The sequence below is a fragment of the Somniosus microcephalus genome, chromosome 8 (genome assembly GCF_052327205.1).
Source record: "Somniosus microcephalus isolate GS21.2 chromosome 8, FLI_Smic_1.0, whole genome shotgun sequence".
Lineage (NCBI taxonomy): Eukaryota > Metazoa > Chordata > Chondrichthyes > Squaliformes > Somniosidae > Somniosus > Somniosus microcephalus.
In genome coordinates this window covers 195302131-195330069 of record NC_140994.1, presented here as the reverse complement: position 1 = coordinate 195330069, position 27939 = coordinate 195302131, and the positions used below count along the sequence as shown (strand labels likewise).

General features: G+C 46.1%; 1 protein-coding gene across 1 annotated transcript in view; it reads right to left on the bottom strand.

The window, feature by feature from the left end:
* Positions 1 to 676: 676 nt before the first annotated feature.
* LOC147114005 (electrogenic sodium bicarbonate cotransporter 1-like) overlaps positions 677 to 27939 on the bottom strand; it is a 200146-nt gene continuing 172883 nt past the window's right edge. The window contains exons 20-22 of the mRNA XM_085996180.1: positions 19028 to 19180; positions 11226 to 11290; positions 677 to 4334 (exon numbers count right to left, since the gene is read on the bottom strand). Of these exons, the coding sequence (XP_085852306.1) occupies positions 11237 to 11290; positions 19028 to 19180 (207 nt within the window). The 3' untranslated portion in view covers positions 677 to 4334; positions 11226 to 11236. The remainder of the gene's footprint in view (positions 4335 to 11225; positions 11291 to 19027; positions 19181 to 27939) is intronic.

The following is a 27939-nucleotide window of genomic DNA, read 5'->3' as shown; positions in this document are numbered from 1 at the left end:
AGTAAACTTGGTGGATGCGTCCGACTCCCGATGGTCTAAGTCTAGGCATGCTGGTGTGAGGATCTTCTCCATTATAAAAATCTTGTTAATAAAATTGATGCGCTGTCAATAACTCAAAAGACTGAGATTAAGCGAGTAACTAACAGGCTTTTATTAACAAGAGAATGAAGGTGTGCCTCGAGTGGTCGACCGGTCCAGAATACAGAGGGACTGTGGAGCAGTCACCTTTATACCTGGACTCGTGGGAGGAGTCAGCCGAGACATGTACAGGCATGTACACAGTGGAATACAAACAGTGGTTTACCACACAGTCCAGGTAAGAAAAAAATTATTGTATTTATGCAGTGCCTTTCATGACTTCCTAAAGCGTTTTACAGCCAATTAAGTACTTTTGAAGTGTAAATCACTGTTGTAATGTAAGAAATACGGTACCAATTTGTGCACAGCCAATGAAGTGTTGTCACTGTTGTAATGTAGGAAATGTGGCAGCCAATTTGTGCACAGCAGGCTTCCACAAACAGCAATGTGATAATGACCAGATAATGTTTTTTTCGTGACATTGTTTGAGGGATAAATATTAGCCAGGATACCAGGGATAACTCCCCTGCTCTTCTTCGAAATAATGCCATCGGATCTATCATGTCCACCTGAGAGAGCAGACGGGGCCTCGATTTAACATCTCATCCGAAAGACAGCACTCCCTCAGTACTGCACTGGATTGTCAGCCTAGATTTTCTGCTCAAGTCTGTGAAGTGGAACTTGAACCCACAACCTTCTGACTCAGAGGCGAGAGTGCTACCAACTGAGCTACGACTGACAGTATCCAGTTCATATTGTAAAGGATTGTTGTGCCTCAGGTCATATGACTAGATATTGGGTAGTAAAGATAAATCCTCATAAGGAATGTGGGATCTGCTTACAGGAGGGATCAGTGATGCTGAACTCAAGAAAATACATAGAGCAGACCTGAAATTTGTAACATGTACCAAGAAAGAAATATAGAATCTCATAACAAGCTAAATTTTAGATAAAAATGCTTTATTTTATTGTAGTTCTGATCCCTCCACCATGACCTATGATACTACTACCAGAAGGGGGGCACAAAATCACAGGCACATTTTCACAAGGTGAGAAGATTTAAATAGAATACACAGCAGACCACAAAATAGAAAGAATAAGCACATATTTCACCCATTTATCGCTATTACCATCTTTGTGTCATCTATTACATGGATTTTTGAGCAACAATAGGAACTGTTGCTGGCATGTCAAAAGGAATAAGGCATGTTCAGGTAGGGCTGATGATTTATTTTATCTTGTAGTGGTAATTTATGAAACTGTGCAATACTTCTTATCAGTGCTAGGTTGTTTTGAAGGGTGAGTATGCAAGACTGCTATCAGCCATGCCAGTTTCTTTAGCATGGGATATTCAGTTAACTTAAATTGATGGCAATCAGATTTCCCCAAACCTCCTATTTATCCCATTCCTATCTGAAAAAATTATGGTAGCCTCCATAGGTTAAACTTCAATTATACTGTATTGTTGCTGGATTTAGAGAAGACTTAGTACCAACTCTCAATAGGACTTACAGATGACAGATCTACAGGGCCCTTAATCGTGCAGAAACTGCAATGTGGCTCACTTAGTTGGATGAATCTGCCCTGCAGTTAAAGGTTAATAGTTGCTTCACCAACCCACTTCTAGTGTTCCAAAATTATCTCTAATTCCAACAGATGAACACGTTAACCTATACAGCATAGCAGCTTCTGCATGTCATTCTGCTGTTGGTAAAGTTTCCAATATGCAGGATGTTCCCCTCCAAGTTTTCAGTTACAGAACCACTGACAGAATGGGAAAAGGAGAAAATAAGAAAAAAAATGACAAAATGGATATTTTTTTTAAAAAGGAAAAAATGCCTCACAAGATATCTGCTTAAAATAAGTACTTCTATAAAGTTGTGTTATGTGATTACTTTTTAATACCAGATTTGGTCCCAACAAATTAAGCATATCAGAGCTGCAACCAAAGCATAGAAACAAATTAATAATAGGTGTTTTTATTAACATTTTATTAAATCAAGAATGTAAATCAGGAACAAGAAAAAAGGCACTCAGTCCATGTACTTCACCCAGTCACATAGGTCCACATAAGGACTGAACTGACCTACCATCTCTGCTTTCTCATGCCTTGCAATAGAAGCACTTTGTTTGAGCGACTGACAGTAACTCAGGAGTTGACCACTATAAATTAAAGTTAATGATTCTGCTGACACACACGTAACTCAATATTTAGGTTAATCAAACTGAAAATCTATACACAAATGTAGACGTAAACAACCGTGATTCATTGATACGTGCCAAACAATTAAAAAAAACATGAACAATTTCACAGAGACTCTTAAATAAGTATCAATAATATAGCTAACAAAAGATTCTTAACCAACAAATCCATAAATGTGCTTAAAATTCAACTTAGATATTTCACTGCAGGGAAAGGTATGCTTTCTGTCCTGCGAGAGGATTCTGATTCCTAAAAGTCCACGAGTGAAATACAATAGGCTAATATGGCATTACACACTGTACATAGAATCACAGGATGTTACAACACAGAAACAAGCCATAAAGTCCATCAAGTCAACGCTGGTGTTTTTCTCCAAATGAGCCACCCAGCCCGATCCTACATTTATGCTTGCTCCCCACATACACTTTAATATTTTTCCTTTTCAAAAAACACAATTTAATTCCTTTAAAAATAATTTACAAACTCTGCTGCACCAACCAGTTGTGGCAGAGAATTCCACATTCTACCCACCCACCATGTAAAGAATTTTTTTCTAACCACCACATCAATTATTTTGTGATTATCTTAAATTTGTGCCCCGTTACCATATTATTGGAAACAACATATTGCTATTTATTTTATTATAACCCTTCATAATCTTGAAGACCTCCATCAGGTCACCTACTCTGCCCAAAATTTGCGGTCGGAATGGTCCGCCTTTGAAAACTGACCACAACTTCGGGATTTGGCGCATGATGCGGAAGTCCCGAAGTTGCAGTCAGTCATTGACAGTTCCGAAACAGGTTGCACTGTGTCCCCTCCCACAGAGCCGGCAATCTGTGTAATCAGTCAAATCATTGAAACTGACCAAAACTTTGGCTCTTCTGCAGCAAGTGCGCTGTTCAATTCTCCACTAAAAGTTAGACCCAAAGGGATTAGATGTAACTGGGGTTTTATAGTATTATTACTACTAAACAAATGTTAAAAGCCTGGAAAACTAATTTTATGCAGTATGAAATTTGTCCATTTTAATAAAAAATAAAATTTTTAAGAAACTTTTCAAAAATTTTTTTTAAAGTTTGTCCATCATTATTTCAGGTTTGCCATTTCCCCATGTGAGAACCCCAATCTTTCTTTTGCTCTCTAAAACTATTTTCAAAAGTTAGAATTTTAAGAGCTTACTCGCTTCCTTGTTAGCTGTGAGAATTCTGCCTTTTGATTGGCTGCTTAGACAGCCTGTTGACATCACAGCAGTTTGAACAAGGGGACTCCCATCAAGTTCCATTGAATTGAAGGTCGGAAAACCCAAAGTTCTCAACACAGGGATTGTGAAATCCTTGTGAGGAGCGTACGGGGCCAGCAGCGAACGCCTCTTACTAGGACTAAATTTTTTTAATGTGCTTTAATATACTCGGCATTGCTGTATTTCCATGCTGGTCAGATCTGGTGCTCGAAAGGCAAAAGTTAATAGTCCCAATAAACTTAAAAATAAAAGATACACAAATTTCTCCATTTGAAGAGATGGGCCATGAACATATTTTTTAAATTCCTCAAACCTTTTTTTCTAGTTTTCAACTATGAAAGGTTATATGTAAATTTAAAATTTTCAAATAATCATTAAAAATTTCTCACTGAAGTCATGCTTTTTCTTGCTCAATAAAACTCTAGAGGTTCCCTTGTAACTGAAATGGCCTGTAAACAAGGATGCAAGTAAAGCTGCTTCACGTCTGTAACTTTTCATTGTATGTGATTTAGTCCAATGTAAAAATCTAAATGTTTCAATACAAGGGTAGACATTACCAGCTGAAGATACCACAGATTAAAAACAATGACATTAAATGATTAAGGATGCAGATGAACTTGTCCAAGGTTCCTTTTCAATTCAAAAAAGCAATGAAAAGTAACTTTTTTGCACAGTGTAATGCAAAGTTAGTTTCCATTATCAAACCAGAATAATCCCCTTTTACTTCTTCCAGCGCCTGCTTCCAACATTAGATATCAACATTTCAAGTCTGTCTTCCACTGTGGCCATTACTCTGAACAGGGTATTGTCCTGTCAAAATACAAATAAATAATAGCTAAGGCATGAAAAATTATGACAAATGGTCAGCAGCAGTTAATCTGGATTTCCGTGAATTGAACATAGCAGTACATTGTTGGCATTTTATCATCAGTTAACTTTCAGAGAAGTTACATTTTAGAGCGGGAGGGAAAAATATAGCATAGAAGAGGAAGTGAGCCATGCTGTAGCATTAGAATTATACATACAAGCCATGTTGTAACATTAGAATTATACATACAAGCCATGCTGTAACATTAGAATTATACATACAAGCCATGCTGTAACATTAGAATTATACATACAAGCCATGCTGTAACATTAGAATTATACATACAAGGGTAAAATTTGTGAGGCCCTGCACTGCTGGCAATATCAAAAAAAATCAGAGCCACATTGCCTGTAATTTTCTGATATATGCTGGCTGCGTGTGAGACCTTGCTGGCAAAGTTTACTCTACGCTGTATATTCACATATTAAATTGACACAAAAATACAGTATGGATACATAAAATAATTTTGGAGAATATAGATACTAGCTGATCTCCAATGGCAGTAGTCTGGTGCCTGGAACATCGTAGCAATGTTTAACTGCTAACCTGGGCTGTCCCTTTTAAGGCCACAGCTCAGGTCCCATGGGGAAGTGGTCTAAATGGATCCCAAGGTCAGGTAAAGACTTATTAGCATTGGAAGTTTCTCTACTTTGCCTGTACATCACAACAACAGTCTGCTAGTCAACAATTGGTGAAAAGGCAAAATTGAGACCAGTGGCTAAGCAACCACCTGTTGCAGTTCCACTTACCATCTTCCCATTAAATGTTGGAACAAGACTTACAAGGCCTACCAGAAAATCCCAGAATCGGCAGAGACCCGGCACAACTGGGCCCTTGCCAGTTCTGCCAAACTCAGGACAGGAGACTGGTGGAGCTCCCTATAAAATTGGGAGCCTTAATTTTTTCACTCTCTTAAAAGAAGTGTTATTTCATAAATATTTGGTATAATTTAGAAATAAATTAAATTATTAATTTACCTTCACAAAGGCTTTTTTAACATTTTGTTTTAAAATTGATTTCAATATTGCCCTTAACCCAGGCTGCCCTGCCTCTGCTTCTCAAATCAGGTACAATGACTTAAGTGACAATGAACCAATCACATCTATCTCTGTTCCATCGGTTACACGGCAAATTGGATCTGACAACAGGTGGACAAGAGCATACAAGCACAGTTCCCTCAGTCCACCCACATTGAAAATAGTAGTTTTTCCATTATTTTCATTTTCTCCCTTTGTGGCCTTCAGTCACACACACCAATAACTGCAGAGCCTCCACCTGCTACTGTTCTCTAGTTTATTAGTAGGAGTGCTGAAATGCAAGCCCTTGTGGAACTCCTTTCAATTTTCCTACTGCCAGACTTATCTTTCCTCTGCCCAGTACTTTGCCTGTAGCCCTCACAAATATCAATGGCCCGCTGACTAAAGGAAGCATAAATACAGATATCAGCTGATACTGGGACTAAGATTAAGTCTCCCAGCCCATAATCCAATGCATCAACTGTACAATTCCTTCCTCGCCCCATCTGAAACCCATTTCTCACACATACTGGCCTAGAAATTCAGTGGGCCTTGCGCCCACTTAGTGCCTAAAGAGGTCTTTTGCGCCGGCGGGGTGGTAGCGCGGAAATTGAGTGCAGCGGTATTGGCGGCGGTAGCCGTTAGCGCTGCGCCGGGACCGATGACGTCATCGGTGTGCGCGGTGGCCCGTAACGCCCCGAAACCACGCCGATCCCCATATTTATTTGCGCCCGCCTCCTCCGAAGCGGGCGCAAACAGCGAACAGAAAACGGGGCCGTCCTGCTGCCATAGTGGGGCGCTTTAAAGCTGAAGGTGCGGCCGGCCGCTTTTTCAGCGGCCGCCTGCCCGCACCTCCTTCCCGGCCTCCTCCACCCCCCCCCCCCGCGGCATTGCCGGCTGGTTTCCGTGGAGCCCGGCACTTCTCCGTTGTGCCGGGCTCTTTTGCCGGCACTCGCGATCGGGGCTCCGGCCGTTGCAGGCACCTCCCCCTTAAGAGGAGGAGGCCTGCAGTACCGCAGCCTGCCGCACCGCATCGGGTGGCGCTGCGGCAACTAGCGCGCCGATATTCAGTTGCAGCGCCCCAAACGGAGGCGGGCACACCCTGGTATAGCGCCCGCTTCCGAATTGGGGCGCAGAAGACGAATATACGGCATGCGCTAATGCCTCCCCGCCCAGCGCTAACTTTTGGGCGCGAGCAAGCTGCCCGCGCCCAAGTGAATTTCTAGGCCACTGACTTTTTTCACTCACATCAGTGACTGGAGGAAAATATACCCAATAGTTTCCATTTATGTCACATTATTGTTTCCCTTGCTCACACTGCACAACATCTTGCATTTATTATAGTAACTCTATTGCAGCAAAATGTTCTAAGAATTTAAAGAAGGAACACCAAAAAGCAACAGATACTGAGCCATTGTAGATGAGTTAGGAAAGGTGACCAAAGCTTGTCAAAATAATGGCCTAGAAATTCAGTGGGCTGCGCCACCCGTTAGCGCCTTAAGAGGGCGCTAAGTGGGTCAGATGCCACTGGCCACGCCTCCCGCTAAATTTAGCGGGACGCTAATGGCGGTGCTAGCCGTTAGCGCTGCGCCGCTACCGATGACGTCATCGGTGTGTGCAGCGCCCCGCTCGCGAAATTTCGATGCGCCCCCTGCTTTAACGCCGGACGCTATTTGCGACCAGTTCAGGGGGGCCTACCTGCAGCGGTAGAGGCGCTAATTAAAGGAGCGGTGTGGGGCGGCCATTTTTTTTGCTGGCCGCCTGCCAGCACCTCTCCGCGCTGCCGTCCCCGGCCTCCTGAGCCCCCCCCACCCCCCGCAGAGTGCCGGCTGCGTTCCAAGAGCCCGGCACTTCTCCTCGGTGCCGGATTCTTTTGCCGGCACTCGCGATCCTCGATCGCGCTGCACAAGGCCCCTCCCCTTTAAGAAGGGGAGGAAGGCCTGCAGTACCGCAGCGTGCCGTGCTGCAGCTTGTGGCGCTCTGGCACGTTGCGCAGCGATATTCAACTGCAGCGCCCCATGAGGGATGCGGGGCACCTCCAGTAGCGCTGCGCTTCCCTCTGGGGCACGCAAACTGAATTTCTGGCGGGCGGCCGTGACTGCTTCCAGGGCGCTACTTTTAGCACCCTGGCGAGGCTGGCGCCCCAAACGGGGCGCTACTGAATTTCTAGGCCAATGAGTTTTAAGAAGAGGCAATCTGTGTGTAGAGCCGGAAGATGTAGGTGAGGTTTTAAATGAATATTTTGCATCTGTGTTCACTATGGAGAAGGGTGATGTAGGCATAGAAATCAGACAGGGGGATTGTGATATACTTGAACAAATTAGTATTGAGAAGGAAGAGGTACTAACGGTTTTAGCGGGCTTAAAAGTGGATAAATCCCCAGGCCCTGACGGGATGTATCCCAGGCTGCTGCATGAGGCAAGGGAGGAGATTGCAGGGGCTCTGACACAAATTTTCAGAACCTCTCTGGCCACAGGGGAGGTGCTAGAGGACTGGCGAACAGCTAACGTAGTACCATTATTCAAGAAGGGTAGTAGGGATAAACCGGGGAATTACAGGCCAGTGGTAGGGAAATTATTGGAAAAAATTCTGAGGGACAGAATTAGTCTCCACTTGGAGAGGCAGGGATTAATCAGGGATAATCAGCATAGCTTTGTCAGGGGAGATCATGTCTGACCAATTTGATTGAATTTTTCGAGGGGGGTGACTAGGTGTGTGAATGAGGGTAGTGCAGTTGATGTAGTCTACATGGATTTCAGTAAGGCTTTTGACAAAGTCCCACATGGAAGACTGGTCAAGAAGGTAAGAGCCCATGGGATCCAGGGCAATTTGGCATATTGGATCCAAAATTGGCTTAGTGGCAGGAGGCAGAGGGTGATGGTCGAAGGTTGTTTTTGTGACTGGAAGGCTGTGTCCAGTGGTGTACCGCAGGGATCGGTGCTGGGTCCTTTGCTGTTTGTAGTGTACATTAATGATTTAGATATGAATGTAGGAGGTATGATCAGTAAGTTCGCAGATGACACGAAAATTGGTGGAGTGGTAAATAGCGAGGAGGGAAGCCTCAGGCTACAGGACAATATAGATGGGTTGGTCAGATGGGCAGAACAGTGGCAAATGGGATTTAACCCTGAAAAGTGTGAGGTGATGCATTTTGGGAGGACAAACAAGGCAAGGGAATACACAATAAATAGTAGGATCCTAGGAAGGACAGAGGATCAGAGGGACCTTGGTGTGCATGTACATAGATCCTTGAAGGCAGCAGGACAAGCAGATAAGGTGGTTAAAAAGGCATATGGGATACCTGCCTTCATTAGCCGAGGCTTAGAATATAAAAGCAGGGAGGTTATGATGGAGCTGTACAAAACGTTAGTTAGGCCACAGCTGGAATACTGTGTGCAGTTCTGGTCACCACACTATAGGAGGGATGTGATTGCATTAGAGAGGGTGCAGAGGAGATTCACCAGGATGTTACCTGGGCTGGAGCGCTTCAGCTATGAAGAGAGACTGGACAGGCTGGGGTTATTTTCCTTAGAGCAGAGAAGGCTGAGGGGGGACCTGATTGAGGTGTACAAAATTATGAGGGGCATAGATAGGGTAGATAGAAAGGAACGTTTCCCCTTAGTAGAGGGGTCAATAACCAGGAGGCATAGTTTCAAGGTAAGGGGCAGGAGGTTTAGAGGGGATTTGAGGAAAAACTTTTTCACCCAGCGGGTGGTTGGAATCTGGAACTCACTGCCTGAAAGGGTGGTAGAGGCAGGAACCCTCACAACATTCAAGAAGCATTTAGATGAGCACTTGAAATGCCATAGCATACAAGGCTATGGACCAGGTGCTGGAAAATGGGATTAGAATAGACAGGGCTTGATGGCCGGCACAGACACGATGGGCCGAAGGGCCTCTTTATGTGCTGTATAACTCTATGAATCTAAGTCTTTTAAAGGTGGGAAGAGAAGTAGAGATTTGGAGGCATTTAGGAAGGGAGTTCCAGAGTGTGCAGCTGAGCATACAGAAGGACTGTAGGGTGCAGGAGGGGATATAAAGCTGGAAGAGGCTGCAGAGGTAGGGTGGGGTGAGGCCATGAAGAGATTCAAAGTTGAGGACAAGGATTTAAAATTCAATGTGTTAGGTGACAGGGAGCCAATGTAGGTCAGAAAGGATGGGGTGATAGGCAGATGTAAGTTAGAGTGGAGCAGGATATACATACATACACACCACAAACATGAAGATAGGAGGTAGGAAGCTAGTGCCTGGCATTGCAGTACAGTGCAGCCACTTGGTCCCATGACCCTGCCAGTGGCTCATGAAGCAGCCTTTATAAGTTGTGTTACACCAGTGGGGTGACTTGCTTCTGATTTTATTTTCTCTCTGTAAAAGCCTGATCTTTGTTCTAGGCCGCCTCCTGATGGCTTGACAAAGATTAGGAACATTTCATGTAGAATATGGCAGCGTGAGGCTAACATGTTAGAATTGCAACAGCATAAATATTTTAGAAAGTGATGAAATTGAGGATAAAAACAGGCTGGTATTTTAACATTTTACATGAAGTATTTGAATGGCACCAATTATTAATTATTTTGTTTAATTAATTAATGGCCAAAGAACAGAAGTAGTCCATGCAGCCCCTTGAGCCTGTTCCACTATTCTAGTAGATCATGACTTATCTGTACCTCAACTCCATTTACCTGCCTTTGCTCCATATCCCTTAATACCCTTACCAAACAAAAATCTAGCGCTCTCAGTCTTGAAAATTTTAATTGACCCAGCAGCCACAGTCTTTTGTGGGAGAGAGTTCCAGATTTCCACAAACATTTGTGTGAAAAATGCTTCCTGATTTCACTCCTAACTGGCTTAGCTCTAATTTTAAGATTATGCCTCCTTGTTCTGGATTCCCCCACCAGAGGAAATAGCTTCTCTGTATCAACCCTATTGAATCCCTTTATCATTTTAAACACCTTGATTAGATTACCCCCTCAACCTTCTAAACTCAAGAGAATACAAACCAAGTTTATGCAAGCTGATCTGAAATGTTATGAATCCTCTACAAGAACAATGTATCTTTCCTGAGGTACAGTGTCCAAAACTGAACACAGTACTCCAGATGGGGTCTGACTATGGCCTCTGAGAGCAGAGATATATCCCATTGTGGGTCTAAAGTGTGGACTGAAGTTGTAAAGGCAAACGATAACTGATCCAGCAAGGATCGATTGTCATTGGTACAAGTTGAATTGCCATAATTGCTCCATGAAAAACAGAAGATTATCCTTTTTGTTTGGCCTGATCCAGGCCTCTGGCTCGCCCTCTTGGAGCTGATGCTCACATGTACTTCTGTTGTGCCGCTACAGCTGCAGGCCCCATTGTTTAAATGGCTCCATCTTCAAAATTTGTGTGAAACCAGCAGGCAGAAGTTCTGACCCGTAAACTTATGGTGGCGCAATGGCATTACTGGAATTTTTATCCTAATATATATATAAATAATAATAAAAAGGCACACATAAAGTAACTTATATGCAAATAAAATAAGATATATTTTGACAGATTTTTAAACCTGAATATTTTTGTTAATAAATACACTAGTTTAAAAGGTACCATGACATACAGCAGAGTCCCAATTATGTTTTACTTCTGACATACATTTACTTCAGGAAATGTTTTTGTGTTATTTCATATCATTATTTTTTTTTATTGTTGCACATAATTTCACAGTCAAAAAGTGAAGTCATCCTTGGTTCCGAGGGACTGCATAAGAAAAGTCAAAAAGTTATCTGCACAAAACACACAGCTGGTGATGAACCAAGTATGGTGATACCATTGACTTACCATTTATTCTTTCAATTCACAGAGATATTTATATCAGGACGTTTTTGTAGGTACATGTATTCAGACTAGAGAGAGAAAATAATTCACAAAATATAAGTTCAATTTTTAACCACAATTTCAGCTGTTTAGAACTGTTGATGTAATTCATACAGAATATTAATTCCTTCGCTGCAGTAGAGTTTTTCTCTATTTATTCTCCTCTTCTGAAGGCACTGACTTATGCTGGAGCACAGTTCCATAGGCTTCAGGAGCTCATTGGAATCTCTCCCAAGTTACCAGCCTTCATGGGCAAGTTTATACAATTTCAGTAGGCTTTGCAACCATGGGGGCGCCACAGCCAAGCCCTTGCTTGGACACTTTTCAAATGGGATCAGGAATAACAATTAGGAGCTGTAACACTGGCTCATTTTCCCTCCATTGCTGAGGGACACTGAATCTAGTTTTAGTGGCCCATTGTCCCCTAGCTGAGATCAACTAATGCAACACAGACCAGGGGTCGGACCTGGGATCCTCCTGGGCGTTTGTCTTTTCATTACACCAGGCAGTGCATTTACTCACTTCATTATTGTGAGAGCCCCAGTACAAATGTTTAACTAAACCTGTCTCAGTTTTGAGCCACACATTACGATAAAAGTACAAATGGAAGAATCTTTACATCTGTTTAAGAGGAAATTAGGGCTGATGCCTCTATGTTGCTAAATTCTTGATCTCAGCTGCATGGCTATAGTGAGGTACTTAGCAAAGGCTAGGTGCCTCCCACAGAGGAAGGATGAATTAGTGTCATCACCATGACATTGTTGGGTGACTCATCATGTCTGGCTCACACTGACATACGGAAAGTCCTGAGAGCAAGTCAACCACTCTTTCTCTTTATTGCAAGATATATGGGCATGGGTGGGAGAGTAAGTCTGGAGGAGGTTGCAGAGGTAGGGTGCAATGAGGCCATAGAGGGATTTGAAAATGAGAATTTTAAAATGAATGTGTTGTGGAATGTGAAGCCATTGAGAGTCAGTGAGGACAGGAGTGATGAACAAGTAGAGCTTAATACAGTGCAGGATGCAGGCAGCTGCATTTTGGACAAGTTGGAGTTTATGGAGCGTGGTTAAAGGAAGGCCAGCAAGACCCATATTGAGTCTGGAAGTGAAAAAAACAGTAAAGGAGCTGAAGGAGTGATGGAGGCAGGCAATGTTGGAAAGGTGGAAATAAATGGTCTCGGTGATGGGGAGAATTTGGAGTTTGAAGCTCAGCTTGGGACCCAACAGGACACTGACTGCGCCAAGGAGGGGAATGGAGTCAATATCAAGGGAGCAGAGTTTATGGCAAATATGAAAAACCTATGGCTTCAATCTTCCCAATGTTAAGCTGAAGGAAATTTTAACTGAGCCAAGTCTTGATGTCAAGCAGGCAGTCTGACAGCCCCAAAATGATTATGGAGTTAAGAGAAGTAATAGAACGATACAGCTGTGTATCATCAGCATATTTATGGAGACTGATCCCATGTCTGTGAATGAAGTCATTAAAGGACAGCAGACAGATGAAGAAAAATAAATGGATAAGGATACATCCTTGGGGGAGTCCTGGGGTGACAGTGCATAGGAGGAGAGATATCAATATTAGAGATTCACTGGTTGTACATTGGTAGGAGTGGACAATAGAGGAGAGGTATTGGATTTAAATAAAGGAAACTACGATGGTCTGAGGCGTGAGTTGGGTAGGATTGATTGGGGAATGTCACTCAAAGGGTTGACGGTGCATAGGCAATGGCAAACATTCAAAAACTGCATGGATGAACTACAGAATTTGTCATCCCAGTTTGGCATAAAAATAAAACAAAAAAGGTGACTCAACCGTGGCTAACAAGGGAAATTAGGGATAGCATAAGATCCAAGGAGACGACATATAAATTGGCCAGAAAAAGCAGTAAACCTGAGGATTGGGAGCAGTTTAGGATTCAACAAAGGAGGACAAAGGAATGAATTAAGATGGGGAAAATAGAATATGAGAGTAAGCTTGTAGGGAAAATAAAAACTGACTGTAAAAGCTTTTATAGATATGTGAAGAGAAAAAGATTGGTGAAGTCAAGCATAGGTCCCTTGCAGTCAGAATCAGGGGAATTTATAATGGGGAACAAAGAAATGTCAGACCAATTAAATACATATTTTGGTTCTGTCTTCACAAAGGAGGACACAAATAACCTCCCAGAGATGTCGGGGAACATAGGGTCTGATGAAAGGGAGGAACTGAAAGAAATTAGTATTTGTAGGGAAATGGTGTTAGGGAAATTGACGGGATTGAAGGCCGATAAATCCCCAGTGCCTGATAATCTACATCCTACGGTACTTAAGGAAGTGGCCCTAGAAATAGTAGATGCATTGCTGGTCATCTTCCAACATTCGATGGAATCTGGAACAGTACCCATGGATTGGAGGGTAGCTAATGTTACCCCACTATTCAAAAAAGCTGGTAGAGAGAAAACGGGGAATTACAGACCGGTAAGCCTTACATCGGTAGTGAGGAAAATGCTAGAGTCCATTATAAAAGATGTAACAGCAGAGCACTTGGAAAACAGTGACAGGATCGGACAAAGTCAACATGGATTTACAAAAGGTAAATCGTGCTTGACTAATCTACTGGAATTTTTTGAGGATGTAACTGGTAAAATAGATAAGGGAGAACCAGTGGATGTGGTGTATTTGGACTTTCAGAAGGCTTTCGATAAAGTCCCGCATAAGAGATTAGCGTGTAAAGTTAAGGCACATGGGATTGGGGGCAAGGTATTGACTTGGATAGAGAACTGGTTGGCAGACAGAAAGCAAAGAGTTGGAATAAACGGGTCTTTTTCTGAGTGGCAGGCAGTGACTAGTGGGGTACCGCAGGGATCAGTCCTTGGACCCCAGCTATTCACAATATATATTAATGATCTAGACAAGGGAACTAGATGTAATATCTCCAAGTTTGCAGACGACACAAAGCTGGGTGGGCGTGTGTGCTGTGAGGAGGATGCCGAGAAACTCCAGTGCGATTTGGACAGGTTGGGTGATTGGGCAGAAGCATGGCAGATGCAATATAACGTGGATAAATGTGAGGTTATCCACTTTGGTGGCAAAAACAGGAAGGCAGATTATTATCTGAATGGCAATAGATTGGGAGAAGGGGAAGTGCAACGAGACCTGGGTGTCCTTGTGCACCAGTCGCTGAAGGTAAGCATGCAGGTGCAACAGGCGGTTAAGAAGGCAAATGGTATGTTGGCCTTCGTAGCGAGAGGGTTTGAGTACAGGAACAAGGATGTCTTGGTGAGACCACATCTTGAGTATTGTGTGCAGTTTTGGTCGCCTTATCTGAGGAAGGATGTTCTTGCCATGGAAGGAGTTCAGCGAAGATTCACCAGGCTGATACCTGGGATGGCAGGAATGACGTATGAGGAGAGATTGGGTCGATTGGGCTTATACTCACTGGAGTTTAGAAGAATGAGAGGGGATCTCATTGAAACTTATAAAATTCTGACAGGACTGGACAGACTAGATGCAGGAAGGATGTTCCCGATGGTCGGGGAGTCCAGAACCAGGGGTCACAGTCTAAGGATAAGGGGTAAGCCATTTAGGACAGAATTTCTTCACCCAGAGAGTGGTGAACCTGTGGAATTCTCTACCACAGAAGGCAGTAGAGACCAATTCATTAAATATATTCAAGAAGGAGTTGGATATATTTCTTAAGGCTAAAGGGATCAAGGGATATGGGGAGAAAGCATGGACAGGGTACTGAATTTGGATGATCAGCCATGATCGCATTGAATGGCGGAGCAGGCTCGAGGGGCCAAATGGCCTCCTCCTGCTCCTATCTTCTATGTTTCTATGAGGACAGCATGATTAACCATGTTGAATACTACAAAAAGATTGAGGAGGATAAGGGATAGCACACTGTGATTTATGTCACAGAGGATATCATTGATGACCTAGGCCAAGGCAGTCTCAGTGGTGTGGCATGGGCAGAATTTGTACAGGAAATTTCTGGAGAGATCGGCATGGAGGTGGGAGGCGACAACACTCTCTACGACCTTACAGAAGGGAGATTAGAGGCGGGACAATGATTAGAGAGAATGGATGAGTTAATGAAGAGGTGAGGGCTGGTGCCTATGGAAAGGAAACCGTCAACAAAGTCAGCTAATATGGGGCCAGGAGTGGTAGTTGAGTGATCAGGAGTGGACTGGGGAGAGGATCAAGCGAGCAGGTGGTTTAGGGAGAATGGGGGCAGATGAGGAAGAAACTGGAAAATGATGAGGGGTTTGGGCTAGAATGGTTGGAAGACTGGGATGAGTCCTTGGATGGAGGGAAGAGAAAAGGGAGAAAGAAGCAGAGTGAGCTGCACAGATGGTCTTGGTCTTAGAGACAAAAAATTTCCATGCACTCTTCGCATTTCATATTGAAAGCCATGGTTTAAGGAGGTGGCTAGTTTTACAAAATAGGAGCATAGGGCTGCTCTTGCAGCCCAAGATGATTTTAGAAAAGTAGGTCGCTTGGCAAAATTGGAGAAAGATTTTGTGGGACTAGATTTAAAACAATGTTGTACCTTTAAAAGAAAATGTTGCTCTGTTCTCTGGTGGAGTTGAGTATTTTAGCACTAGTCTTGTTTTACTGATTAAGGGCATACTTCATGTATTTTTTTTAAACTTATAAATTACAAATGAGATACAGTAAATTAAATAAAAGATACGACATTTGGAGTTAAAGGTTGTCAACTAATCTCTGGGTTCAACTTCCTGAGCAGAGTTATGATTGAGTTACATAAATCAAACCTACACCGCAGCACGGTGGCATAGTGGTTAGCACTGTTGCCTCACAGCGCCAGGGACCCGGGTTCGAATCCGGCCTCGGGTGACTGTCTGTGTGGAGTTTGCACATTCTCCCCGTGTTTGCGTGGGTTTCCTCCGGGTGCTCCGGTTTCCTCCCACAGTCCAAAGATGTGCGGGTTAGGTTGATTGGCCATGATAAATTGACCCTTAGTGTTAGGGGGGATTAAATACGTGGGGTTACAGGGATAGGGTGGGATATGTGTTGGTATAGGGGTTACGGGGATCGGGTGGGATATGTGTCAGTGCAGGCTCGATGGGCCGAAATGGCCTCTATCTGCACTGTGGGGTTTCTGTGATTCTGTGAATTATAAAATGAATCATGTCCATAAGTTGAATTATATTTGTTTGACACATTTTTAAGGATCCCTTTGCAAACTAGCTCTTCATATGTTACTTAAACTTTTATTATCACATAAAAGATTTTAAGGACAACAGAAAAATAGAGAGTAATGTATATGATGTGGTCTAAATTGACTTAGTCCTGAAAGTCACCTCAGTCATGGAGGAAGGTAGGAAACTTGCGCTCTCTGTGGTTGGCTGCTGTCTGTTTGGGCTGCTATCTATGTGGATCTAACCAAGCTGTCTGTCAGTACGATAGCAAAATACTGCAGATGCTGGAAATCCGAAATAACAACAGAAAATGCTGGAAAAACTCAGAAGGCCAGGCAACATCCGTGGAGAGAAATTAGAGTTGACGTTTCGGGTCGAAACCCTTTTTCAAAACTGGAAAGGAAATGAAATAGATCGAAGGCAAGGCTGCGATAGAACAAAAGAAGTAAAGAGACATTAAGAGGTATTCAAAACCAGACGAGATGGTAATAGGACAGTGGAGACAAAAGACAGCTCAGATTAGGTGTGAAGTGTACTGGCAGACTGGCTGCTCTCTGGACTTGACCAGGCTGGCAATTCCATATGTGTGAAAAGATTGGCTGTTGAGATTGCATGTGACTGAACTTAAAGCATCTATTTGTATTTGTGTCTGGGTGCAAGTGGGCTGGCTGCTGTCTAAAACTACATGCAACTGGACCATCTGCTGTCTGCACTTTATTGGTTGTGTGTGACTCGGTCAAGTGTGTTTGACTGGACTGGCTGTGCGTAGCAGGACAGGTTGTATGCAACTGGGTTGGCTCAGTCTGTGATTGGACTGACTGCATGTGATTGTTGGTTATATGTAGCTGTACTGATTGTATGTGACTTGGCTGGTTGATGTCTGCATGTGACTGAGTTGGCTGCAAGCTGAATGCAGTCAAACTGACTTTGTGAAACTGAGCTGCCTGGCTGCTCTTTGCACTCACTAGGTATGTAGCTCCTCTTGCTAAAGCCAAAGCTGTTAACTTTGAGAATATGTTGGGAGTTAGATATATAATCAAACAGAGTGAGACAGATTGCAAACCTATTTAAACACATGAAGCTGTGTTTATTTTAATTTTTTTAGAGAGGTATCAAATAGGTTTCACTTGTAGCCAAATGAGTGAGCCTTGACAAGAATGACTGAGGTTATACTATAAAATTATCTAATACAGGGTGTGCTATTTCCCAGTAACATGCTGTGAAATAAAATCTGGCATCAGTGAGTGTCAAACGCAAGAGGCAGTAGCACTTTAGCCTGAGCTCAATTGTGGAATTGCACTAATACAAAAAGAAAATACTGCTGATGCTGGAAATCTGAAATAAAAACAGAAAATGCTGGAGATACTCAGCAGGTCAGGCAGCATCTGTGAAGAGAGAAACAGAGTTAACGTTTCAGGTTGATGGCCTTTCGTCAGTTCTGGCCATCGGGCCAGCAGAGGCCCAGGTAATTACATTTTATTAAGATTCCTTGAGGAGCAGGAGTGTCCAAAAAGGAAACTTTGGGCCTCCTCTCCCCAGGCATTCCCTGCCCTCTTCCCCTGCCTCCACTGGCTTGGACGCCCCCCCCCTCCCCCGCCACACTTACCTTGGAGGGATCGTTCCTTGGCGGTGTCAGCATCCCGCCCGATTTCCTGCTGCTGGTTCTTAAGTAATTCCGGCTGGCTTCAGGCGGGATAGAGTACAGAGAAATGTAAATGAGGCCTGGGAAATAAAATAACCCGGTCCTCAAGCTCAGATGTTCGTCGGGGTTTCCTTCATGTCCCACCCCGAATGTACCCCAAGTTAAATTCGGGGCTTATGTTGCAAATGAATGTCATGTTATCCTACAGGTAAGTGTACTAAAAACCTCTACAGCTGGAATGTAAAACTTTCCACAGAATTTTGTCTTATAAAAACAATACATGTTTTTCACAGGAGTTAAAACTCTGCACAAAGTTTTCCAGCACAGCTTGGGAGCACAAGATGACGACAGTTGTGTCATCTTCCCTGAACAAACTGCCTGTAGAACAACAGTAGCAGTGCCTCTGCACTATTGAACACAATTACAGTGTTAAAGCCTGGAGTTTTTCACATCACATAAGTATGTCATTCAGAGCATTTAGCAAAGAGATTTTACTTGTGAATTTACGACAAAATTTTCAACTTTCCTTTTAAGTTCTGGAATAATGTAGGGCCATTTTATATCTAATATATTTACTTCTACAAATGATTCAGGTGTTGACATGGTTGTTTTGCAAGTAGTTAGAACTGTTATGTTTTTTGGGGGAGAGGGTATTTACATGATACTGTGGTACAAGATGCTTTTAAATTGTCGTATTTGTACTACAGTTAGTGTGTTGTCAGTTCCGGATGCAGCTCATGGCTCAACTGTACTCAGACCATTAGAGAAGAACCATTATTTAAATTGGGTTCTAATCTAGTGCTCGGTACTACTTAGAAGAAGTAATACTAAAATACATGTGTTGAAAGGAAATCATCACTCAATTCAATCACCACCTGTTTACAGAATGAGAGGGATTAAACTGCCACTAGATGGCTGCAAAGATCTCAAGTTTCACATTTGTTACATTTCTGCATTAAGACAAAATGGAAAGATACTCACATCTTCACTATCACTGCTTGAAATCTCTGTCTCTGCCTTCTTTTCTTCCACTTCTTTGCTCTCTTTCTCAGGCATTGCATCATCAAGCCAGCTTAGGTCATTTCTGGAGAAGATGCATTCCATTGCCTTCCGTACCCCCACCAAGGCCAGGAGCTGTCACCAATCAAATACCAACACAGTCATTTAATAAAATCCAAATCAAACTACCAAACAACATTCTCATTTATATAAGTAAATAGTAGAAAGCATTTAGTCAACTTATTGCTGTGCAAAAGAAATTAATGCACAAATAATGTTGGCCCATAACAATATAAAAAAGGTGCCTATTGTTGTGTCTGGGTATAATAAGACACAGACTGCAGGAGAAACGGTACAACAGGTGTTTATTCAACGTGGCTCACAGTGGAACTGCCTGTACAGATTACTACTCAGTGCTATATACAGGTGTGGTCACTGCCGGTACTACAGTATACATGAGCTGTACAAAGTAGTTCCCCCCTTAAAGGTATATACATTACAATTCCTCTCCTTTTAGATTAACAGTACCATAACACTCATTTAACAATTAAATATCAAACTAATTACAATTAACACTTTTAACATGCAACATTAGCTGAAAATAGTCTATTTATATATTCAGTCTTTGGGGAGGCTTCCTGATCCTTTCTGGATAGCGCCTTTCCCGAGTGTCTCGCTCTTGGTGCGGAGGCGATTCTGGCCCCCTGTCGTCGGTTGGTTCATCAGCCTCCGATGCTACTGTTTCTGGGGTAGATGCGATCTGTACGTCAGGTTCATCACCAGGTACGTATGGGCGAGGCATGGGGTTGACTTGTTCCTGTGACTCTAGGATCTGGTCAGCATGGCGTCTCACGATGCTCTCCCCAACGTCCACTGTGTACATTAGTGGGCCCTGCCGTGTGCATATCGTTCCTGGCTGCCATTTCTCTGTTCGGTAGTCGCGGGCCAAGACTGGTTGCTCTACATTGAAGCTCCTTGTTGGCTTCTCATGGATGTGCTGGAATTGCTTACTCTCAACATCTCTTCGTACGTTTGGTCTGAGCAAATCCAGGCGAGATCTTAACCTTCGGTTAAAGAACATCATGGCTGGGGCCTGGTTGGTGACTGCATGTGTCGCATTCCGGTAGGCGAACAGGAAATTGTCCACCTTGTGCTGCAGCGGAATGTTGTCATTGTACATAGCCTTTATTGCCTTCTTAAAGGTTTGTACGAACCTCTCAGCCAATCCATTTGTGGCTGGATGATACGGGGCGGATGTGTAATGCTTTACCCCATTCTTTTTCAAGAACCTCCGGAACTCTTCGGGGACACAAACTGTGGTCCGTTGTCGGAGCAAATCTGTTCTGGCAAGCCATTCCTGGCAAAAATGGTCCGTAGGACTGCAATAGTTTTCTCCGTGGTGGTGGAGGACATTTTGATGACCTCAGGCCATTTCGAGTGCGCATCCACGGCTATTAAAAACATTGAGTCCATGAATGGACCAGTAAAATCAATATGCACCCGTTGCCATGGAGATGAGGGCCACTCCCATGGGTGTAGAGGGGCCTGTGGTGGTGCATTTTGGACTCTCTGGCATCCTGAGCAGCTCTTGGTCAGGTCCTCGATTTGTTTATCGATTCCCGGCCACCACACATAAGCTAGGCTTTTCATTTTTACCCCTCCCAGATGACCCTCATGAAGCTCATTGAGCACTCTATCCCTTAACTTGGGTGGAATTACCACTCGGGATCCACACATCAAGGTCCCCTGGCACACTGACAGCTGTTCTCTCCTTGTCGAGAATGCTGGCAACAGTGAGTTGCCATGTGCTGGCCATCCCTTCACCGTCAAATCATATACCCGAGACACTGTCGGGTCATTTCGGGTTTCCTTTTCGATACAAGCGTTAGTTACCGGTAGGTATTCAACTGTAGTCGAATGGAATATTTCGACAGGATCCACTGCTGGTGCTTCCTCCGCAGTAGGCAGTGGCAGGCGTGATAGCCCATCAGCATTTCCATGCTGTTTCGTGCCCTTATATTCAATCTCATAGTGGTGTGCCCCTAGAAAAAGTGACCATCTTTGTAGTCATTGCGCAGTCATCACCGGAACGCCCTTCTTCGGATTAAAAATGGAGATAAGAGGCTGGTGATCAGTCAGCAAGGTGAATTTCTGCCCGTGCAGATAGTGATTGAACTTTTTCACTCCCCACACTAGGCTGAGGGCCTCCCTGTCAATCTGGGCGTAGTTACGCTCGGCTGAGGTTAGTGATCGTGACGCAAAGGCTATTGGCCTCTCTGAGCCGTCCGAGAATTTGTGCGACAGCACTGCTCCAATGCCGTAGGGTGACGCATCACATGCCAACCGAATTGGTAATGCCGGGTTGTAATGGGCCAATACCTGTTTCGATGTGATTAGTGTTTTGCTCTTCTGGAAAGCTCGTCTACATTCGTCACTCCACTTCCATGGCACCCCAGTTTGCAGTAGGGTGTTCAGTGGGTGTAGTATTGTAGACAAATTTGGCAAGAACTTATGGTAGTAGTTTACCAGCCCGAGGAACGACCTCAGTTGTGACACATTTTCCGGTGCTGGAGCCTTGACTACTGCCTCAATCTTCTCTGGGGACTTATGCAACCCCTCTTTATCGATAACGTGGCCACAATACGAGATCTGTTTTCTAAAAAACTCGCATTTGGGGCGGTTAGCTCGGAGCCCATATTCCTGCAATCTAGTGAGCACCTGCTCCAGGTTGGCAAGGTGATCACTGTCATTTTCGCCCGTGACCAGGATGTTGTCCAAATAACACTGGGGCCTAGAAATTCAGTATAGCCACTTTTGGGGCGGTAAAGTCGGGCGGGCGCTAAAGTTTGCGCCCGCCGGAAAGTGGAGGCCACTTCGCCGATATTCAGTAGCTTTGGCCAAGGAGTTTGCTCGAGCGCTAAAACTGGCGTTGCACCCCTATCTTTAGGCGCTAAGCCGGCGGTGCAGACTGATACCGCCGAGGCCGGGCGCAGCGCAGGTGCGGTCATGTTTTGATTGACAGCAGACACCCTGGCGCCGGCCAGCTCTTAAAGGGGGAAGGGTCGACTTGGTCTGCTGCCACGCCCTGGATACTGCAGCCCTCCAGCTAGGCCTAAACACTGCTGCTGGAGAGAAATAGCGCCAGCAAGGATGCAGAGGGCCCGTGAGCGAGCGCAGCGCTTCTCTGCCCATGATTTAAAGGTGCTGGTTAGGGCTTTGGAGAGGAGAAGAGATATCTTGTTCCCGGACAGTGGCAAGAAGGCTCCCAAGAGGCTGTACAGGAGAGCCTGGAGGGAAATCGGCCAGAGGGTCACAGCCAACAGCGATGTCCCCAGAACTGGTGACCAATGCCGGAAAAAGTTTAACGACCTCACTCGGTTGGTCAGGGTGAGTACCCTTTCCAGTGTCCTCCTCATCCTTGCATGTGCACCTCACATTATGGGCAAAGGGACCTCAAAGGCCTAATGGTCAGCCCTCCTCCAGCAGCTATGGCACTGGCATGAACATCAATAGCACTTTCTGCACTTTACACACTGGCCAAGCTATTCGACCATGGGAGGCAGTGCACACAACAACAGGGCACCACACTGGCCAAGCTATTCCACCATGGGAGGCAGTGCACACAACAACAGGGCACCACACTGTACTTAGAAGCCGTCCTTTCTCTTGCAGGCCAAGCTGGCCGAGAATCTGAAGAGCCGGACTGTCACCGGGGGAGGCCGTGCCCAGTTCCAGGAGCTCAGTGACCTGGAGGAGCGCGTGGGTCGACTCATGGGTGCCCGGGTGATTGGCCCCATTGCAATTGGAGATGCCGACCCTGTGCTGGGCCCCAATGGTAAGGACATGACCGTTTGGACCTCTCTCGTTCCCCTTGCGCTTCAGATCTACATCCTTTGCCACTGTCCGACCAATGCGCATAATGCCACCACTCATGCCTCCCTCGCTGACGCCCTGTCCTCACTCTAAAGCTACTCTTGTGCCTTCCTGCTTTCAGCTGGTGAGGAGGAGGTCCCTGAAGCTGCGAGTGTCAGTCCCTCGGAAGAGGAGGACGAGGAGGAGCAAGAGGAAGGCGGCACATCGGGGGAACCCTCATCCGCGCCAGGGGATGGCAATGGAGGGGACACGTCTTGCCTGGAGGAGAGCCAGGGGGAAGTGTTGCAGGGGAGTGTAGCTCCTGTGCCCAGTGGCATCCTGCCACGCGGGAAGGGTCGGACAGCTCGGCGGCCTTCTCCCCAGAGGGGGGAAGTGTTGCAGGGGAGTGCAGTTGCTGGGCCCAGTGGCGTCCAGCCACGCAGGAAGGGTCGGCCAGCTCGGCGGCCTTCTCCCCAGAGGGAGAGTCCGGCCTCCAGTCCGGAGACGGTCCTCGCCCAGGAGGTGCGCCTCCTTGATCAAATGTCCGCGGACTCGGATCGTCGCCACACCGAGTTCGTGGGGGCTGTGGCACGGTTGCCTGAGGCCATTGAGTCCCTGGCTCATAGTGTGGCCGATTTCGGGGCCTCACAGGCCAGGGGTTTCGACCAACTCGCGGCTGCACAGGCCAGGGGTCTCGAACAATTCGGGGCATCACAGGACGCGAGTCGGGCAGAATTCAGGGCATCACAGGACGCGAGTCGGTCCGAATTCAGGGCAGCACAGGCAGCGAGTGGAGAGTTGACGAGTGGTGCCGTGCAGTCACTGGCTGGTCTGATGCGGGCACAGACCAGGGCAGTACGGGCACTCACTGCTGCCACACTCGCTGTGTCACGCACGCATCGCCAGGGCACCCGCCGCGCTGCTGCAGCACAGCGGTCTGGCCTTCACCAGATTGCTGCGCTTGCTGCAGTGCCAGCCCGGCCGACTGCCAGTGTCTCTGGCGACCAGCGAGCGCCTGGCATCAGCCAGCTTGCCCCCATTGCTGCAGCCACCACTGCCACTCCCCCAGCAAAGCTGCGACGAGCTGCTGGAGAGACTGATGCTGCCCAGCCACAGCTGCAGCAGTCGGCAGCCGGCCCCTCCAGGGCCGGAGCTCGTCTAGGCCGACCCCCAAGGGCATCTGCCGTCACGCATTGTGCCCCTCAGGAGCCTTCCCCCAGCCTTGCAACACCCACAGGGCCCAGGTTGAGGCAGAGCAGCAGGTCGGCCAGGGGCCGGAAAAGCCTGGACAAGGACTCGCCCTCTCGGCACACAAAGTAGAGTGTGTTGCCAAATGTTTTTTTATATGGGGGTGTTTGTGTTCTGTATGGGGGGGGTTTATTTTGGTAAGGCCGAAGATGAAGGTGATGCACTATCAATTGCTACAAAAGACTGGAGATTGAGAAAGTAATAAACAGGCTTTTATTACCAAAGAACAGAGCATGCCTCTTGTGGTTGCCTGGTATCCAAAAGGGCCGGAGGCTTCTGAGCAGCGACCTTTATACCCAGCCATGAGGGTGGAGCCAGGGGCGGAGTCAGCTGAGGCATGCACAGACAAGTACAACAATATGCAAGAGTGAACAACAGTACTAACAGTGAACAACAGTACTAACAACAGTGGTGAACAACAATACTAACAACAGTGGTTTACCACAGAAGGCAACTGTTTTTTTATATGGGGGTGTTTGTGTTCTGTCTGGGGGGGTTTGTCTTGGTAAGGCCGAGGATGAAGGCCATTTGGATGGACAAGTTTTGTTATTCCTCCCCAGGTTGTGGGAGTGAGATATGTTTTTGACTGTTTTTTGGGGGTCTTGTCTGTTTTTGGGTTTCATGTGGGAAGGGCCCTGAGTTTGTTCAATAAAGCTTTTTATTTATTCAGCTTGTCCATGTGTGATGTTTCAAGTGGTTGTTGCGTTAACCGGCTGAGGGCTTGCGGAGCGGCTGCATTCATGTGCCTTCATTGCCACAAGCCATTCCCTGACAGGGGGCCTAGAAGTGTCGTTCAATAAGCCGCCGACGAACGGCCCTTGGACCTTGTGGCTCCCTCCTGGGCTGGTACTCCTCCTCCTCCTCCTCATGGTCCTCCTGCTCGTCCTCCTGAGGTGGTGGTCCAACGTGAGGTGGCAGTGCCTGAGTCCTGCGGATAGCCAGGTTGTGCAGCATGCAGCAAACGACGACGAACTGGGAGACTCTATCCGGCGAATACTGTAGAGATCCGCCGGAACGATCCAGGCAGCGGAACCGTTGCTTGAGGACGCCAATCGTTTGCTCTATGATGTTCCTTGTGGCTTGATGGCTTTCGTTGTATGCCTCCTCAGCAGGGGTCCTGGGCGCGCGGAGCGGGGTCATGAGCCATGTACACAAAGGATAGCCTTTGTCCCCGATAAGCCATCCTCTTGGGGGAGGCTGTGCCTGGAACATGTCAGCCACAGTAGTCTGGCGCAGGATAAATGCATCGTGGCTGCTGCCTGGAAAGCAGGCATTGACAGCTAGGATGCGCTGCCTGTGGTCACACACCAGCTGTACATTGAGGGAATGGTAGCCCTTCCGGTTGTGGTAATCCTCGGCATTGTCGATAGGTGCCCGCATAGCCACATGCGTGCAGTCAATGGCGCCCTGCACCATGGGGAAGTCGGCGATCCTCGCAAATCCGACTGCACGCTGCTCCTGCCTCTCTAGGGTCATGGGGAAGGAAATGAATTGGTGTCTCCTTGCGAAAAGGGCATCGGTGACCTGCCGGATGCAGCGATGCATGGCGAACTGGGAGATGTTCGCTATGTCCCCAGCAGCGGCTTGGAAGGATCCGCTTGCATAAAAGTTCAGAGCCACCGTGACCTTCACTTCCACCGACAGAGACGTCCTGCACATCAGCTGTGGACGCAGATCTCTGTGAAGCAGCTGGCAGATCTCTGCAACCACCTCCCTTCTGAAGCGCAGCCTCTTAACACAATGCGCGGCAGTCATGGTGAGATAGGACACCTGCTGGCGGTATTCCCTGAGAGGGTAAGGCCTACGTTGCCGACGCCTGATGGCCCCTCTGCGTCTAGGCATGGCTGCCCCTCTCACACAGCGTCTGCGAGCCCTTCGCACATAATGCTGGAACTGAGGGTTGGAACCCCATGCAGCCCCCATAATATACTTGCAAACAGTGAAATCACAATGAGTCAAATTTCCAAGCTCTGGCCAGAAGCCAAAAATACCTCTCCTATGTTGGCCCAAATCAGTAAGGTCTCTTCCTTGGTCTCTGTCCAGAAATCCGTAGCACTAAAGTCATTGCAGCAAAATGGCTGGCCTTTATAGTTCAGTCTAAGTGCCCTTTAATTAGCGCTCCCCGAGGCCCGCAGGGCTTCTGCTGCGTTCCACTTCACAGTTCTTAACAGCGCCACGCCCACATTGGGCGGGCGCCACTGAAGTTCCGGTTTGGGGCGCACAAACGGCGTTGCACGACGAAATGACGTCATAAGCTGCGCGCGCAGCTGAGCGCGCGCAAACACTTTGCGCCGGCGCTAAATGTCAACTGAAGTTGGGCGTAGGCGCAGATCGGTCTGCGCCCGGGCGCTAAGTGCCTAGCGCTCGAAATCTACTCCTCTTATGGCGCTAACGGCTGGCGAACGCAACTGAATTTCTAGGCCTGGGTCCCTGGGATCCCTTGCAGGACTTGTTCCATTGCCCTCTGCCAAATAGCCGGAGCTGATGCTACCCCGAATACCAGCCGGTTGTATTGGTAGAGACCTTTATGGGTGTTGATTATGAGGTATTTTTTTGATGCTTCTTCTACCTCCATTTGCAGATACGCCTGGGCCAGATCAATCTTAGTGAAGCGTTTCCCTCCAGATAGCGAGGCGAAAATATCTTCAATCCGCGGAAGTGGATATTGTACGGTGTGAAGGACCGGGTTCACTGTTACCTTAAAGTCCCCACAGATGCGAACCTTCCTTGGTTCCCCAGGCGTGCTGCTCAACGACATTTTCATCACAGGGACGATGGGTGTAGCCCACTCGCTCCAGTCTACCTTGGACAGTACACCTGAACGTTCCAGACTCTCCAGCTCTGCTTCGACGGCTGGGCGGATCGCATAAGGTACCGGTCTGGCCTTAAAAAATTTTGGGCTTGCGTTTTCTTCAATTTTAATCATCGCTGTCATGCCTTTTAGTGTTCCGAGTCCTTGCTGGAACACTTCTTTCGCGTCAGTTAGGATCTTTGACAGTCGCCCAGGTGTGATGTCGTCATCCTTTTTGTCAGCCACAGTCAGTGCCTGTATGGAATGCCAATCCAGTTGTATTTTCCGGATCCATTCACGTCCCAGTAATGGTTGTCCTCCATCTTGCAATACATACAGGTCTAGTTTTGGTGTTTCCTTACTGTTATATATAACGGTCACCCTTATTTTTCCTTTGGGGTAGACTTTTTGCCCCGTGTACGTCCTCAAAATAATTTTTGTGTCTCTCAAGGGTATGTGTGAGAATAGCCGCTCGTAGTCCTGTCGGTTTATGACTGTTAGGGCTGATCCTGTGTCCAATTCCATCTTTACCTGGACTCCTGCTATCTTGAGAGTGACCCAAATGGTTCGGTGATCCTCCATTGTGATCACATTATCTAGTTTCAGACAACTCAGTTCCCTGCTTTCGGAGTCGTTATCACTCTTTTGTTCGTCTGAACTATTCTCCGTCATCTTATGTACCTTCTTGTACTTTTCTTTGGTAGGTTTCTTATTGCTGGTTTTCTTTCCCGACCTGCAGACTCATGCTATGTGTCCTACTTTTTCACACTGTCTGCACACTTTGTCTTTGAACCAGCAATCATTCTGGTCGTGTGTTGTTCTGCCGCAGCGATAGCACTTCTCTGTTCCATATGACATTTCGTTTGTGCCATATTCTTGTGGTCTCTGTTGTATCTCTGCACCGCCCCGTGCTGCTGCTTCATATGATACCGCAATGCTGAAAGCCTTTTCCAGCGTAAGGTCCTTTTCAGATAAAAGCCGTTTCTGGGTTCCTTCACTTTGA